Below are 16,383 nucleotides of genomic sequence, written 5' to 3' on the forward strand. Positions count from 1 at the left end.
CTCTGTTTCTCTGTCGTAACACGGGCCTTGCAGTTCTGATATTTTGGTGTCCTGGAAAATATTAGAGTCTGGCTACGAGATTGCTTATTCCTGCTTTTCTCCACATATATAGCGTACTTGTCTCGTTGAATATCAATTAATACTTAAATTTGATGAACATTGTTTGAGAAACAAAATTGTTTTACAGAAATGCATTCCTAGATCCAAGAGAAGTAACGCTGAAGAAAAGTGAAAAGTTTTGTCTTCGTTTTTAAAGGCAGAATCAGTGTTCATATCTGACAGAGCATAGTATAATATTATGAATAGGTACCATACAGGGTTCTTAGTTGACACAGGCTGGAGTCAAATCTTCAGTGGTTAATCATTGTTTATTTATCCTTTCACCCAATATTTCACATATATTTTTGAAAAGACACAAATAAAAATCCACCAAGTCAAATCAATACAAAATGCCAACTAACCAAGACAGAAGCAGGACTGAAGATGACTAATAAAAGACTGATGACAGTGGTTAATGACTTCTGTGCCTTTCCAGAACATCCTAAAACTTTAATTAAGTCAAATTAATAATATGACAACTTCCATTTTCTACATTATTTAACAAATTTATTTTATATTACGTTTTCTGATGATATGTATTCATGTGATGATTTTTAGTAATCGTATCAAATGCCAATGGTTGTAAATTTCGTAAATATAAAATGTGGAAAATTTTTGTTATGTTATGGTTTCAATTACATATCTGCAGTGAAATTAGTAAAAACATAAATAGGAACATAAGCTTCACCTGCATTTAAAACTGAGTGTTAAAAATAACAAAATTAATCTATAATTGTTTTCAAAGTATTTGTTACTGCTTTTTTTTCAACTAATTTTCATAGTGTTGGATTGAAGGTTTAAAGTTATGTCGATATATAAATGAAAAATTATATTTATAGAAAAAATATGCCAAACATCCAGAAGAATTAATAAGAATTCACAAACTTGGATTACAGAATTAACGTATCAAAACCAATTTACTCCGGGCCTGAATTTAGATTGTATCATACAGTTCATTAATTGAACAAAAGTTTGATACGACTAGAGTCAGTATAGTGGGAAATGCCCTCACTGATCAAACTACTGAGGGACAACTCAGGGCCCACTGTTACAGCTTTACTTCTTACAGTATAGTGCCTCTCTTCTGTTTTCCAAACTTCACAGAAGTTCTCTGACATAGTACTTTTGTAAGAAGGGATATTGTCTAGAAATGGCTTAGCTATAGCAGGGGATTTTTTACAGAATGACCCTTTCACTTTTCAGCAGAGTTTGCCTTATTTTCTAAACTTGTCAGCAGATTAAAACTTTGAACTGTACCGAAACTTGAACCCATAAACTTGCCTTTGTGGGCAATGTTCCTACTGACTGATCTATCATCTACAGCTACATATATATTCCACAAGCCACCAAACGGTCCATGGCGCAGGGCATCACACACCACTAGTTTTCATTTTCTTTCCAGTCCCACTCGCAAATATAGCATGCAAAAATAGTATCTATAATCCTTCATACAAGCTCTAGTTTCTCTCATCTTACCTTCGTGGTCCTTCTGTGAAATGTTCATTACCGGTGGTAAAATCGATGTCCAGTCAGCCTCAAATGCCGCTTCTCTAAATTTCCGTGATAATGCCTCATGAAAAGAGCATTGCATTCTCTCCAGGGTTTCCCATTTGACTTCACGAAGCATTTCTGTAATACTTAAATGCTGATCCAACCAACCACTAACAAATCTAGCAGTATGTTTCTGAACTGCTTTGATGTATTTCTTTAATGTGACCTGGGATCCCAAACACATGAACAGTACTCAAGAACAGGTCCCTCTAGCATTCTATATGCAGTCTCCTTTATAGATGGACTACACTTTCCCAAAACACGCCCAATAAAATGAAGTCAGACATTCGCCTTCCCAATCACCAACCTGGCGTGCATATTTTAAAAAAAAATGGTTCAAATGGCTATGAGCACTATGGGACTTAACTGCTGAGGTCATCAGTTCCCTAGAATTTCGAACTACTTAAACCTAACTAACCTAAGGACATCACACACATCCATACCCGAGGCAGGATTCGAATCTGTGACCGTAGCGGTTGCGTGGTTCCAGACTGTAGTGCCTAGAACCGATCGGCCACCCCAGCCAGCTGCATATTTCATTTCATATCTCTTTGCAACGTTACGCCTAGATGTTTAATCGATGTGATTGTCTAGCAGCACATTAATAATGTGGTAATCTCTGTGTCAAGTTTAATTTTTCTACATTTAGAGCAAGTCTGCCATTCATCACACGAACCATAAATTTTAAATCATCTTGTATCCCTCTGCAGTTACTTCCTGTGTACCACAGCGTCATCATCAAACAGACGTAAATTGCCATTCACCCTGTCCAACAGATCATATATGTGTATAAAGAGTAGAGAATATTAGCGGTCTTATCATACTTAACTGGGCCACTCCTTGTCTCCAAAGAACACTCGCCATTGAGGACAACGTACTGTATTCTACTATTTAAAAAGTCTTCTAGCCACTCACATATCTGGTAATCTAACCTGTGTGCTCGGACCTTCGTCAAAGCCTGCAGTGACTCACAATGTCGAATGCTTTCCAGAAGTCAAGGAATATGGAATCTGCCCGGTGCCCTCTATCCATAGTTTGTAGGATATCATGTTAGAAAGAGCCAAGCTGAGATTCGCGAGAGCGATGATTTCTAAAACCGTGCTGATATGTGAACAGAAATTATACTGTCTCATGGAACTTTATTAAATCTGAACTATGAAGGTGTTCATGATCTCTGCAGCAAGCCGATGTTAAGAAAATTGGACTTTTCCTTGGGAAGAGGTTCATGATAAAAGCAAGCTAAGTAACGGGCCAATGTTGCAAGGTACTCTCTGTAAAACCGAATTTGCATTCCAACTGGACCTGGTGACTTATTTGTTTTTCAACTCTTTCAGTTGCTCCTCTATGCCATGGATATCTGTTTCCATGTCCTCCGAACAAGTGTCTATGTGACAGTCAAATGATGGTATGTTTGTACGATCCTCATGCGTGAATGATTTCTTAAACACGAAATTTAAAACTTCAGCTTTCATTTTGCTGTCTTCTATTGTCACACCAGATTGGCTGACAAGTGACTGGGCAGAAGCCTTTGGCCCACCTAGTGGCTTTACGTATGACCAGAATTCTCCTGGGTTCTCAACAAGATCTTTCACTAAGGTATGATGGCGGAAATTATTGTATGCACTCATGGTTTTTCTTCTGCAAGCATCTCTCTCCTACTTTCAAAACTTCACAGAAGTGCTCCTGCAAAGCTTTTGGGACTAGCACTTCTGGAAGAATGAATATTGTAGAGAGATGGCTCAGCTAGAGCCTTCTTTGACTGTCTCACAAGGTACAAGATGTGTGATTACTACAATGAAAATAATTCTTGCTAAGCAAAGTCTGAGGATACATGTTGAGCATCATTTAGATATTCATAGGGTGTGAATAGAATACAGAATACAAATAATTACTGTTAACGAAAATTACTGTAAACGAAAATGAGTTAACACATTCAAGATCGTTTAGATATCCAAATATGTTAATTATACCTTATATGTATATTTGTAATTTTATAATAAATGATGAGAGATTAATTGGGGCAGTGAGGCAGCACTCTGTATTGTATGATATGAGCATACAAAATTACTTGCCACCTTATACATTTATAAAGTGAATTTTTCTACATACTGTTACCGTATTTAATATTGTACAATAAAATGGACTGCAATATGGCTGCAACTTGAAGTGAAAACAGTATGGGGATAGTATCAGATTGATTAGTAAGAAGAACTTATTTGAATGTTGTCATGCATTTGCAATGGTCCATAAAAAAATGTTCTGAAGCCTTCAGACACTGCTACAGTGGAAAAATACATTTTTTGTTAAGTATACTTCAAGTAATTTATTAGAGTTATTTGTTTAAATATATGTTTGTGGTAGGCTTATTTATAGTTAAGTAGCTTTCTGGGTTGCATGTGAAAAAGTTTTTCAAGCATAAGTTGTCAATGTTTATGTGGTTTCACTACCTAATCCCATTCCAAATAAGACACTTGGACTATTAAAAGCCAAATACAAAACATAAAGAACATCTATAAACTTGGAGGGAGAGCTATTGGCAGAGATATGACTATTGCACAAAAGTTGACACTGGACTGGCATCTTAAACTTAACCTTAATTCAACCAATTTTTCATGGGATGTGAAGGTAGCTCGTAACAATGTGTTCCTTTTAGTAATTCTTGGTGCAATTTGATGTGACAAATGCAAACACTGGTACTTAGACTTTTTAAAATACTCATATAATGTAAGTTCCTCTTCCTCAAGTTCCTTTTGTAGTGTGTTAAATTTCCCTTCTGTATCACGTAATGACATTTTTTGGGCCAACACTCCTTTTTTGATTCTTTGTAGGTCTGTTTTCCGTCTCTAATGTGCAAGGCATTCCTGCAAGCTGCAAATCATTTGAGCCAAGTAAATGTCATTTTTGTACAAATGTGGACTTACTCTGATTAGCCAGAACATTGTGACCATCAATGTACTATCAATATAAACCTTTCCAGGAGACAGCAGCGACACCTGGCGAAGAATAACTGCTAGGCGGACACATGCATGGTGCATGTAGTATCAGAGAGAGTGCTGCCTATGTCTAGTATGGAGAAGATGCACAATCTATCTGAGTTTGCCTGAAGGCAGATTGTGATGGCCCAGAGGCTCAGCATGAGAATTTCAAAAACTGTACGACTTGTCGAGTGTTCGAGGAGTGCTGTTGTGTATGTCTTCAATACATGGCAAAACCGCAAAACCAAGGTAAAATCCAGACATCAGGGGGATCGGTGGCCACCGCACATTACAGATGTCAGATGTGTAATCTGGGCAGACTGGTCAAACAGGAGGGGCAGTGAACTGTCACGGAACTAAAGCAGACTTTATTGCTGGACAGAGTACAAGTTGTCTGAAGACACAGCGCACCAAACACATAAAATGATAGGCCTCCGTAGCTGAAGATTCATATGTGTGCCAATGTTAACACTATGACATCAGCAGCTATGACTGAAATGGGCACATGACCTTCGGCACTGGATGTTGGTGCAGTGGCAATATGTGGAATGGTCTCATTAATCCTGATACCTTCTTCATCATGGTGATGGGAGGGCGCAAATCTATCATCTTCCAGGGGAACAGCTCTTTGATACCTGTACTTTGGGATCAAGACAAGCTGTCAGCACCTCCATTATGCAATGGGGAGCATTCACATGGACATCCATGGGTCCAGTGGAGCTGTTAAAGGCACCATGATGGCCACGGAGTATCGTACACTGGTTGCAGACCACATACACCCCTTCACGATGATCGTGTTTCCCAACAGCAGTTGCATTTTTAACAAGTCAAAACACCAGGAGTGTGATGGAGTAGTTCTAACTCATTGCCCACCCTCCCCAGCATTTATGGAAATTAGGTGTCTCTTTATGTGCAGATGTAGTTCCAGCGACCTCCAATGACCTATTAAGGCCTCGTTTCTTCCATGCCATGATGCATTGCCACTGTAATCAATGCTAAAGGTGAACATACTGGCTATTAGGTAGCTGGCCATAATGTTCTGGCTGATCAGTGTATATAAGCTACTGAAATGTCTACGTGCACTTCACTCATTAAAACAGTTGAAATCCATCTTGTGAAGGTCGCAGTTCGAGATAGTTGTCATCAGTTTTGAGAGGAGGTTATTTGAAATCAGCAAAATGTATGTCGTGACCTGATCACACTGCTGTTGCAGTCGTTCACAAGCGAACAGATGTTGTGGAGATGACTACTGGAATGTAGCTTGGACTGTGATGTACTGCTTGAACGTCTTGTTCAGTGCAGTAACATTTTTCCCCAGGCAGCACAAAAGCAGCAGCATGACATCGCTGAGGGTGTTGTCATATCCAGTAGGTGACTGTCTCGGGTAGCATCTGCAATGCAGCGAGTGTGATGTGGGTCGTACAACGTGATTGCCAAGTGTGCATGCCCATTAATGGAAGAGCCAAAACTCTGATGGAACCAGCAGAGATGTGTGGTGGATGGTGGGAGATTGGTGTCTGCCACATGACAAGTTGTTATATCAAGTGGCAGCCACTGTGGGGAAGTGTCATCCTCTCGTGGGGTGTTGAACAGTCTGGGTCATATTGACTCAGTGTGGTTTGGATGGAGGCATGACATCATGGCTGACTGCCATGGCAAGGTGGGGTTGCCAGCTTCTTCAGTGACAGCTGGGAAAAGTTGTGGTGTATCAAACAGCAGGAATGGCACGGGAGCAAGAGTGTCGAGCTCGGTAATGATTGGCTGAATTCATGCGCGTTCAGGTCCTTTCCATCATGAAGAGAGCCAAAGTTGGAGCGAGGCAAGATGGCGGCCATTGTCAATGGGGCTGGTTGTACATTGCCACCTGCACAAGTCAGGAGGGTTGAGAAACATGTCCGAGCACTGTTCAACTGGTTGAAAGGCACGAGTTTGAAAATGTCTACTGTACAAATGCAGCATAGTTGAAACAGTAGCATTAATAAGAGCACACTGTCTAACTAGTTGGATAGCATTGCAGGTACTGTAATGACGCTTCATACCTGAATTTAAGTTGCGTGGAGATTGTTGAATGCACCATTATGCAGCACCAAACATGTCAATTATACATTCCATGCCTAAACGAGTAACTTCTTGTACACTGATGGAGACAGAGCATCGTAGATGCACTGGGTGGTCGTTACACTACACAGCTGTGGCGTTATTTCAAATCTGAAGAGAGTCTGATGCATTGCAAGTGAATGTTCTACATCATAGCATGGCACATTAAGCAAGGATGCAGGAAAATCACTGTCAGTTCATGCAAAATGGATAGAGACAAAGTGCAATAATGACTGCATTGTCAATGCAGTCAATGCCTGGTGGTAACCTGAGAAAATACAGCGCCATGTGGTAGTTGGAGTTACCAGGGAAGGAACTTGGGTATGGACAGGTGCGATAAGATATTCAACATACATCCATACAATACAGTTTATTACTTTATTTATGTAATGTATGTACACTGTTGTGGGCTGATCATCCTACTGAAACATAGGCTGAGTCCAGATTAAACTGGCAGAGAGTATCTACAAAGAGCCACTCAACGGTCAGAGATGTCATGTTGTAGGGTCTTGCTGGTTGAGTCCCCACACTCTGTTCAGTTTCTGCCAAGCTTCACATGTGTGTATATCATAGTTATGTTTGAATAGGTTTTCCTTTTTTGAAGATGCTCCCTTAGAACATGAGCTTGTAGTCTGGTCCAAAAACAGTCATTATTGAAATCAATCATTACATTAACATTAACTTAAGCTTCACATGTGTGTATATCATAGTAATGTTTGAATAGGTTTTCCTTTTTTGAAGATGCTCCCTTAGAACATGAGCTTGTAGTCTGGTCCAGAAACAGTCATTATTGAAATCAATCATTACATTGCTGTTATTAAGTAAACGAACAATTTAAACAAAAATGCCTATTTTGATGTTTACAAAAATGTAAGGATAAAAATAATACCAGTGATATAGACTCTTTTAAATAATTATGAAATATAACTTTTGAAATAATGGGATACACCACTTTTATAAGACAGCAAATATGTACCTTGTTACAAAATATAAATGTCTGTATGATAAAATTAAGTGTGCTTTTAGAACATAATGACAGTTTTGTATTTAATGATAATGAAATTTGCGTGGAATATTATGTAAAATACATTTGGAAAAATATTTGAAACATATGGCATTTGTTGTGAATGATTTCAAAAAACAATAAAAACCAAATTAAGTTTTGTGTAGGTACATATTCTATTTTGAAACTAGGTCATTATAAATAACTAATTTTCATAGCACAATATTATCACACAGATACATGAAACAATATTATTATGTTATTGAGAAATTTGAAAATGTATAAAATTTCATAAGTGCACAAATATATAGCATATCTGTAACATAAATCTCATACTTTCTAGCTAAAATTGGAATAAAAATTACTGAAAAGAAAACATCAGTTAACCCAGAAAGTTACCATAAATCATGGTTTGTTATAAGTAGTACTACAAATTTAGGAGAACAATATGGAAAATTTATAATGTATGTGGAATATTTTACTAATTTCACTATTTGGATAATGGTTTTTGAGGTACATGCTTTATGCTCCTCCCTCGTTAGAATTATTTTCATTTACTCTAATTCCTTGCTGACCTCAGTTTGTGTATCTTATCAATAATCATGTAATTTACATTCCACTCCATGTTTCTTATTCCCAATTTATGATACTCCTCTACAATTCCTCTGATTTTATACATTCACATTTGCTCCTTTTCGACCTCAGGTTCATCTTTCACAGTAATAGTAGTTATTGTCATTTATGGTATAGAGTCATGAATTACCATTGCTATAAAACTTCACTCTCTTTTTAGACATAATCATATGATTTCTCTAAGATTTTAAGGGAGACTTACTGACTATTATATACTCTTCTACATCCTCTCCCCTTTCTTGCATGCCATTCTATCATACAACCCATATCTTTCACAGTAATATTGAAGTTCCTGAAACAATTCCAAAGTTCTGAATAAGAGATGTGAACCACTTTCCTCTACAAGTAACTTTTTAATATTATTGTCTGACAATGACATATCTGTGATGTTTCTCTCTACTGTGCAATGCACGCTTTCAATATCATATCTGAATCATAAGTTAGGTTGCGGTGGGTTGTTTGGGGGAAGAGACCAAACACCGAGGATTAGGGAATGATGGGGAAGGAAGTCGGCTGTGCCATTTCAAAGGAACTATCCCAGCATTTGCCTGGAGCGGTTTAGGGAAATCATGGAAAACCTAAATCAGGATGGCCGGACACGGGATTGAGCCGTCGTCCTCTCGAATGCAAGTCCAGTGTGCTAACCACTGTGCCATCTCGCTCTGTAATCATAACTTTTATCCACAATTATAAATATTTGTTACTGATTGTATAAATATTTAACAACACAATATTCCATCTAAGTTTCTAAAGTAAAACTTTTTCTCCAATTCACTCACTATCACTTTAACATACATAAATGAGACTTTTAAGTAATTTGTAAAGGTAGGCACTGTAACTGATTGTACACATAGGCCCTAAAGTGACCTCTAATTTCCTGGCCACCCAGGTGTGCTAGCCCCGTTCACTTTTATGGTCGGCTCAGACAGTTTTCAGTTGCAGGGTGAAGTGGGATTTCCCTAATCCTACAGGATTGGTTATTGAAACTGACCAGACAGGCTTTAAGAGTGAGTATTAGGTGGAATCCAAGATTTTCGGGACTGGTGCTGCCATCTGGAAAGTAGGAGTAACAGATCTTTGCACTGCTAGGTGGCGAGAGTTGCATATCTAATGAGTCAGTGTGCAGAGTGGCATTCAGCTGGGAGGATGTGTTGTGTGTCCACAGTGATTTCCGTAATACTCTGTGTTTGGTGTGTGGCAATTTTATGATGGATCTATGAACAGAACAGCATATGTGTATCAAATTCTGTGTGAATCTCGGAAAAAGTTCTATGGAGACCCTAGCAATGATCCAACAAGTGTTGGGGGGACAGAGCATGAGCCGTACGTGTGTGTTTGAGTGGCATGCTCGGTTCAGGGCCAGTCGTACAGACATCAAAGATGATGCTCACACTGGAAGGACCGTTAGCTGCACAATGCCAGACATTGTTGCCAAACTTCAACAACTGGTGCGTGCGGATTGATGTTGAACGATTCAAGACCTTACAGATGAAGTGGGTATTGGTTATGGGACATGCCAACGAATGTTGACTGATGAATTGGTCATGCATCGTGTCGCTGCAAAATTTGTGCTAAGGATCTTGACTGCCGATCAGAGGGCACAGCATGTTGAAGTGTGCATGGACCTTCGTCAGACTGCATCTGGTGATCCAACCTTCTTGTCATGGGTTATCACTGGCGACGAGAGCTGGAGCTACGATTATGACCCAGAGACAAAGCAGCAATCATCCCAGTGGAAGAGCCTCAGCTCTCCAAGACACAAAAAAGTGAGACAGGTGAAGAGCAAAGTGAAGAGCATGATCATCGGTTTCTTTGATACCAAAGGAATTGTGCACAAAGAAATCATCCCACCCAACCAAACAGTGAATTCCACGTACTACTGTGATGTTTTGTGATGGCTCCATGAAAATGTGTGATGATTATGGCCTGAACTTTGGTGTCAAGAGAACTGGCTGCTGCATCATGACAACGTGCCCTGTCACAAATCCTTGCTCACCAGGACCTTTTTGGCAAAAAACAACATGACAGTTGCACCCCACCCACCGTACTCGCCAGATTTGGCACCTTGCGACTTTGCGCTATTTCCAAAACTGAAACTCAAGTTGAAAGGCCATCGGTTCAACACTCTAGAGAGGACTCAAGAATCATTGCTGGCAGTGATAAACACCCTCAAAGAACAGGACTTCCACAAAACTTTCAACCAGTGGCAGAAGTGCTGGGACCGGTTTGTACGTGCCAGTGGGAACTACTTTGAGGGTGATGGTCCGAAGGTAAGGTTTTCAACAGATGGCAGCACCAGGCCCCAAAATATTTGGATAGCACCTCGTATTTCAAGAAGGACCACTTGTCACTACAGATGTGAAGGCAGTTGGTGGCTAGGCTGTATGGAAGGGACTTCTTGGTATGGAATGGATGGCAGCTGTCGAAGTGGAGGTATTGCTGGTGGTTTGAGATTGAGGGAGGTACTGATGTAGCCATCTTTGAGGTGTAGGTCACCATTGAGGAAGATGTCTTGTTGGTTTCAGTAGGACCAGGTGAAGCCAGTGGAGGAGAAGGTGTTGAGGTTCTGGAGGAATGTGGATAGGGTGTTGTAATCCTCTCATTATTATATGCTAGAAGATAAAACTTCTTGCTATTAATGCTCTTTTATCCACATTTACCTTATAAATTATTTACTTTGCTTTAAATTAACGGAGTGGGATGTTTACAATATGAAAAATTTTCATTGCAGATTGTTTGAAGATGAAGAACAAGATTTGTTCCATGAAATGCAATCTCTGCCACGAAATGCTGCTTTGTGGAAACTTAATGAACTAAGCAGAAGAGCTCGTCTTGCTAAGGTGCAGTATACAACATTATAACTTATACTGATATTGTCTACCATAAGGCAATGTACTGATTTTAGGTCATAAAACAAAAATTTGGAGGTAGAAGAATGAGAGAGAGCCAGAACATTGACAATTCTCATAATGTGAATATGTCACTGCATAACTGGTCAGTGGGCAGATTCCTCTCAATAAAGTGTAGTAGACAAGTTTTGCTATTCGGGCAGTAATATAATGGATGATGACTGAAGTAAAGAGGATGTAAAATGTAGACTGGCAATGGAAAGAAAAGCTTTGCTAAAGAAGAGAAATTTGTTAATAACAAATATAGATTTAAATGTTAGGAAGCTTTTTCTGGAAGTTTTTGTATGGAATGTAGCAATGTGTGGAAGTGGAACATGGATGATAAATAGTTTAAATAAGAAAAGAACAGAAGCGGATATGTATAGATGAGACAGAGTTTGGATAAGAAGAGAATAGAGACATTTGAAATGTGGTGCTACAGAAGAATGCTGATGATTACGCTGATGACCACGCAGTTGAGTGCCACTCAGACCAAACATCATCATGCTGGTGATTAAATGGGTAGATCATATAATTAATGAGAAGGCAGTGATTAGAACTGGGGAGAAAATAAATTTTTGTCACCACCTGACTAGAAGAAGAGGTTGCTTGATAGGACATATTCAGAGACATCAAGAGATCACCAGCTTAGTATTCGAGGGAATGTAGGGGGAAGAAATTGTAGAGGGAGACCAAGAGATGATTATGGTAAGCAGATTCAGAAGGATGTAAGTTGCAGTACTTATTCAGATATGGAGAGGCTTGAACAGGATACAGTTGCATCAAACCAATTGTCAGCTGAAGAGCACAACGACAACAACAACAAAAAGGTCCAGAGAAAGAAATGTATTAGTGTGAGAGAGAGCTTAAACCCCCACCCTGAGACACTATGTTTTCAGAGGAAGACAAAGTATGTGAGGTAGTGGATTAACAGAAATTTGCTGGTTATGTGTGAGCATATGTATGTGTTTACAAATGTATTCCACCATAGAAGGATAATGCTCCACTGCAACTTAACATAATAATAAAAAGTACAATATTATGAATGTGGTAAAACTCATCAGAAGAGTACATAAGGACACTGCTGTGACTGTTTGTCCCTTATGAGCATAATCTGTTAGCCCCACTGTGTGGCTGTCCCAAAAAGTACTCAGTATTGCCTTGTCCGATGAATGTTATCTTAATTTTATTAGTGGTACTGCATCCATGTGTTTCCCCTGCTTGACTTGCTCCTGTGTCATAGTGATGCATCTAGAATTCATCCATCATGATTCTGTGGCTAAAGAAGTCTTCTGGAATGGCCTAACACAGCTACATCAGTTTCAATGCTGCTTCATTTTGGCAGGCTTTTTAAATACAGGGTGTTTCAAAAATGACCGGTATATTTGAAACGGCAATAAAAACTAAACGAGCAGCGATAGAAATACACCGTTTGTTGCAATATGCTTGGGACAACAGTACATTTTCAGGCAGACAAACTTTCGAAATTACAGTAGTTACAATTTTCAACAACAGATGGCGCTGTGGTCTGGGAAACTCTATAGTACGATATTTTCCACATATCCACCATGCGTAGCAATAATATGGCGTAGTCTCTGAATGAAATTACCCGAAACCTTTGACAACGTGTCTGGCGGAATGGCTTCACATGCAGATGAGATGTACTGCTTCAGCTGTTCAATTGTTTCTGGATTCTGGCGGTACACCTGGTCTTTCAAGTGTCCCCACAGAAAGAAGTCACAGGGGTTCATGTCTGGCGAATAGGGAGGCCAATCCACGCCGCCTCCTGTATGTTTCGGATAGCCCAAAGCAATCACACGATCATCGAAATATTCATTCAGGAAATTAAAGACGTCGGCCGTGCGATGTGGCCGGGCACCATCTTGCATAAACCACGAGGTGTTCGCAGTGTCGTCTAAGGCAGTTTGTACCGTCACAAATTCACGAAGAATGTCCAGATAGCGTGATGCAGTAATCGTTTCAGATCTGAAAAATGGGCCAATGATTCCTTTGGAAGAAATGGCGGCCCAGACCAGTACTTTTTGAGGATGCAGGGACAATGGAACTGCAACATGGGGCTTTTCGGTTCCCCATATGCGCCAGTTCTGTTTATTGACGAAGCCGTCCAGGTAAAAATAAGCTTTGTCAGTAAACCAAATGCTGCCCACATGCATATCACTGTCATCAATCCTGTGCACTATATCGTTAGCGAATGTTTCTCGTGCAGCAATGGTAGCGGCGCTGAGGGGTTGCCGCATTTGAATTTTGTATGGATAGAGGTGTAAACTCTGGCGCATGAGACGATACGTGGACGTTGGCGTCATTTGGACCGCAGCTGCAACACGGCGAACGGAAACCCGAGGCCGCTGTTGGATCACCTGCTGCACTAGCTGCGCGTTGCCCTCTGTGGTTGCCATACGCGGTCGCCCTACCTTTCCAGCACGTTCATCCGTCACGTTCCCAGTCCGTTGAAATTTTTCAAACAGATCCTTTATTGTATCGCTTTTCGGTCCTTTGGTTACATTAAACCTCCGTTGAAAACTTCGTCTTGTTGCAACAACACTGTGTTCTAGGTGGAGGAATTCCAACACCAGAAAAATCCTCTGTTCTAAGGAATAAACCATGTTGTCTACAGCACACTTGCACGTTGTGAACAGCACACGCTTACAGCAGAAAGACGACGTACAGAATGGCGCACCCACAGACTGCGTTGTCTTCTATATCTTTCACATCACTTGCAGCGCCATCTGTTGTTGAAAATTGTAACTACTGTAATTTCGAAAGTTTGTCTGCCTGAAAATGTACTGTTGTCCCAAGCATATTGCAACAAACGGTGTATTTCTATCACTGCTCGTTTAGTTTTTATTGCCGTTTCAAATATACCGGTCATTTTTGAAACAGCCTGTAGGTGTGAGCAGTTATAGAGCCCAGTGCTTTGTTATGTTCAAAATATGATGTAAGATGTTGGAAGCTGATCCATTAGTGCTTTTCACTATTGACTCTATTTTTATGTGCTTATCTTAGAGGACCAAGTCATCCACTTCTCTCACAGTTACCAGATCTTCACTGAGCAACAGTTTGCCACTTTGTTTTGCATCTTGTTTCACCACAGTTGAAGCATCTATGCCTCCTAACCACTATGCCATTTCACAGTATACTGTTGGTGCACACTTCCATTACCTTATTATGGATTGTTGTAAAGTTGTTCCCATCCAAATGTGGAAAATGAATTGCTACTGTGCTCTATTTTATCAGTGGGCTGTGTAATTTTGTCTTGGCTCCTCAGCATGCAACAGTACTTTGGCAAGGGGATTTCAATGCATACTATGACTATAGAAGTAGACCAGCAAGCGAACAGGAAATTAATTACATAACTTTATATTTTTTTTTGTTGAGGTTATAATTACAACTTTATGACTACCATTGTGTTTGCAATAATCAATTGTCATATTAGGCAGTACCTTTTCAAAAATCTATCTAAAACAGGACATAGGTATAATCATTACATGTAATTTGTTGACATATTGTGTATTGTTATTATTAGTACTGTTTTTGTATTACATGTAGTCCAAAAAGAATGACACTGCAATAAAATCCAAACAGCTCTTACACTGATACAACAAAATAATTGTTTCATCTAGATTTATTATGGTGCCCCTGTTGTACACAAGGCACTGGATAGAAAAATGTATGGAAAGTTCTGGTTGAAAGTTATGAATTATTTAGGTATGAAGGCAACCGAAAGGCAACATTGCAGTGCCGTCACTAAGCACACACAGAAAAGTGCAGAGCTTGGCTAGCTTTCAGAATGCACTTCCTTGCACGCCCACACACACACACACACACACACACACACACACACACTTCTCAGTTGACTGCTAGCTCTTTACTGGCCCACAGTGAGAGTGTACTGGGGTGTGGTGGAAGTGTGGGGTGGTGGGTAGTGGTAGTGGGTGGGGGGTGGGGGTGGGGTGGGGGGGAGAGAGGTGGGCGGCAGGGGGCATGGAGGGAAAAGTCTAGCAGCTCGTGGGAGAATAGGGTGCCATCTGTGGGCTAGCTAGGTAGGGGGGGGGGGGGGGCAGATGGCAGATGGCTGGGCGTGTGATTTCATAGACTAGGGCATGATATAACAGCACACAACTAGCTGATGTCGGGACATATACTGGGCAGGGGTACTGCAGCAGGACACACACACACACACACACACACACACACACACACTGTTGGGGGGGGGGGGGGGGGTAGCAAGTTACATTAGATTTGGGCCAGGAAGGTTAAGGGAGTGAAGGATGTTCTGTAAGGATAGCTCCCACCTGCACAGCTCAGAAAAGCTGGTGGTGGTGGGGAGAATCTAGATGGCATGGATTGTGTAGCAGTCATTGAAGTCTTCCATGTTGTTGTGCTCTGCTGTATGTTGTGACGCTGCCTGCTGCACCTTGTTTTTGGCAAGAGTTTGGTGGTGGCCATTCATTCGAGTTGACAGCTGGTTGGTTGTCATACCAGTGTGAAACGCATATAACATGGCTCCTTTCACGGGTGGCCCATTGACTTCATCTGGTTCTCCTCCACCCATTGTGCCACCTTTCTAGGCTGCCTCCTCTCAGATGGCTCCACTCCAGACACACGTGATTTCCCTAAATCATTCCAGGCAAATGCCAGGATGGTTCCTCTGAAAGGGCACGGCCGACTTCCTTCCCTAATCCGATGAGACCGATGACCACGCTGTCTGGTCTCCTTCCCCAAACAACCAACCAACCAACCAACCAGACACACTTCGGTCCACAGCTAACCCATCAATCACCAACAGTACCTGCACTCTGACAGCTGCCACCCATTCCACACCAAGAAATCACTCCAATACAGCCTAGCCACCCATGGTAAATGCGGTAAACACATCTGCAGTGATGAGAACTTCCTCTCCGAGTATGCTGAATGCCTCACAAAGGCTTTCACAGACAGACAGTACCCTCCAGGCCTAATTCACAGAGTTCCTATGACATATCCTCACACACACCTGATCCTCACATCCATTTCAAGCATCAACCATAAAGAAACGTCCCCCCTGTCACCAAATACCATACCGGACTGGAACAACAATCACGTCCTTTTTCAAAGCTTTGATTATCTATCATCATCC

General features: G+C 40.6%; 1 protein-coding gene across 1 annotated transcript in view; it reads left to right on the forward strand.

Annotated features, from left to right (window-relative positions):
- The window catches only part of LOC126249536 (EH domain-containing protein 1-like), a 170,060-nt gene that overhangs the window by 94,606 nt on the left and 59,071 nt on the right, over positions 1-16,383 (forward strand). The window contains exon 3 of the mRNA XM_049951199.1: positions 11,090-11,198. Within this exon, the coding sequence (XP_049807156.1) occupies positions 11,090-11,198 (109 nt within the window). The remainder of the gene's footprint in view (positions 1-11,089; positions 11,199-16,383) is intronic.

The sequence above is a fragment of the Schistocerca nitens genome, chromosome 3, assembly GCF_023898315.1.
Source record: "Schistocerca nitens isolate TAMUIC-IGC-003100 chromosome 3, iqSchNite1.1, whole genome shotgun sequence".
NCBI classification, from domain to species: Eukaryota; Metazoa; Arthropoda; class Insecta; order Orthoptera; family Acrididae; genus Schistocerca; species Schistocerca nitens.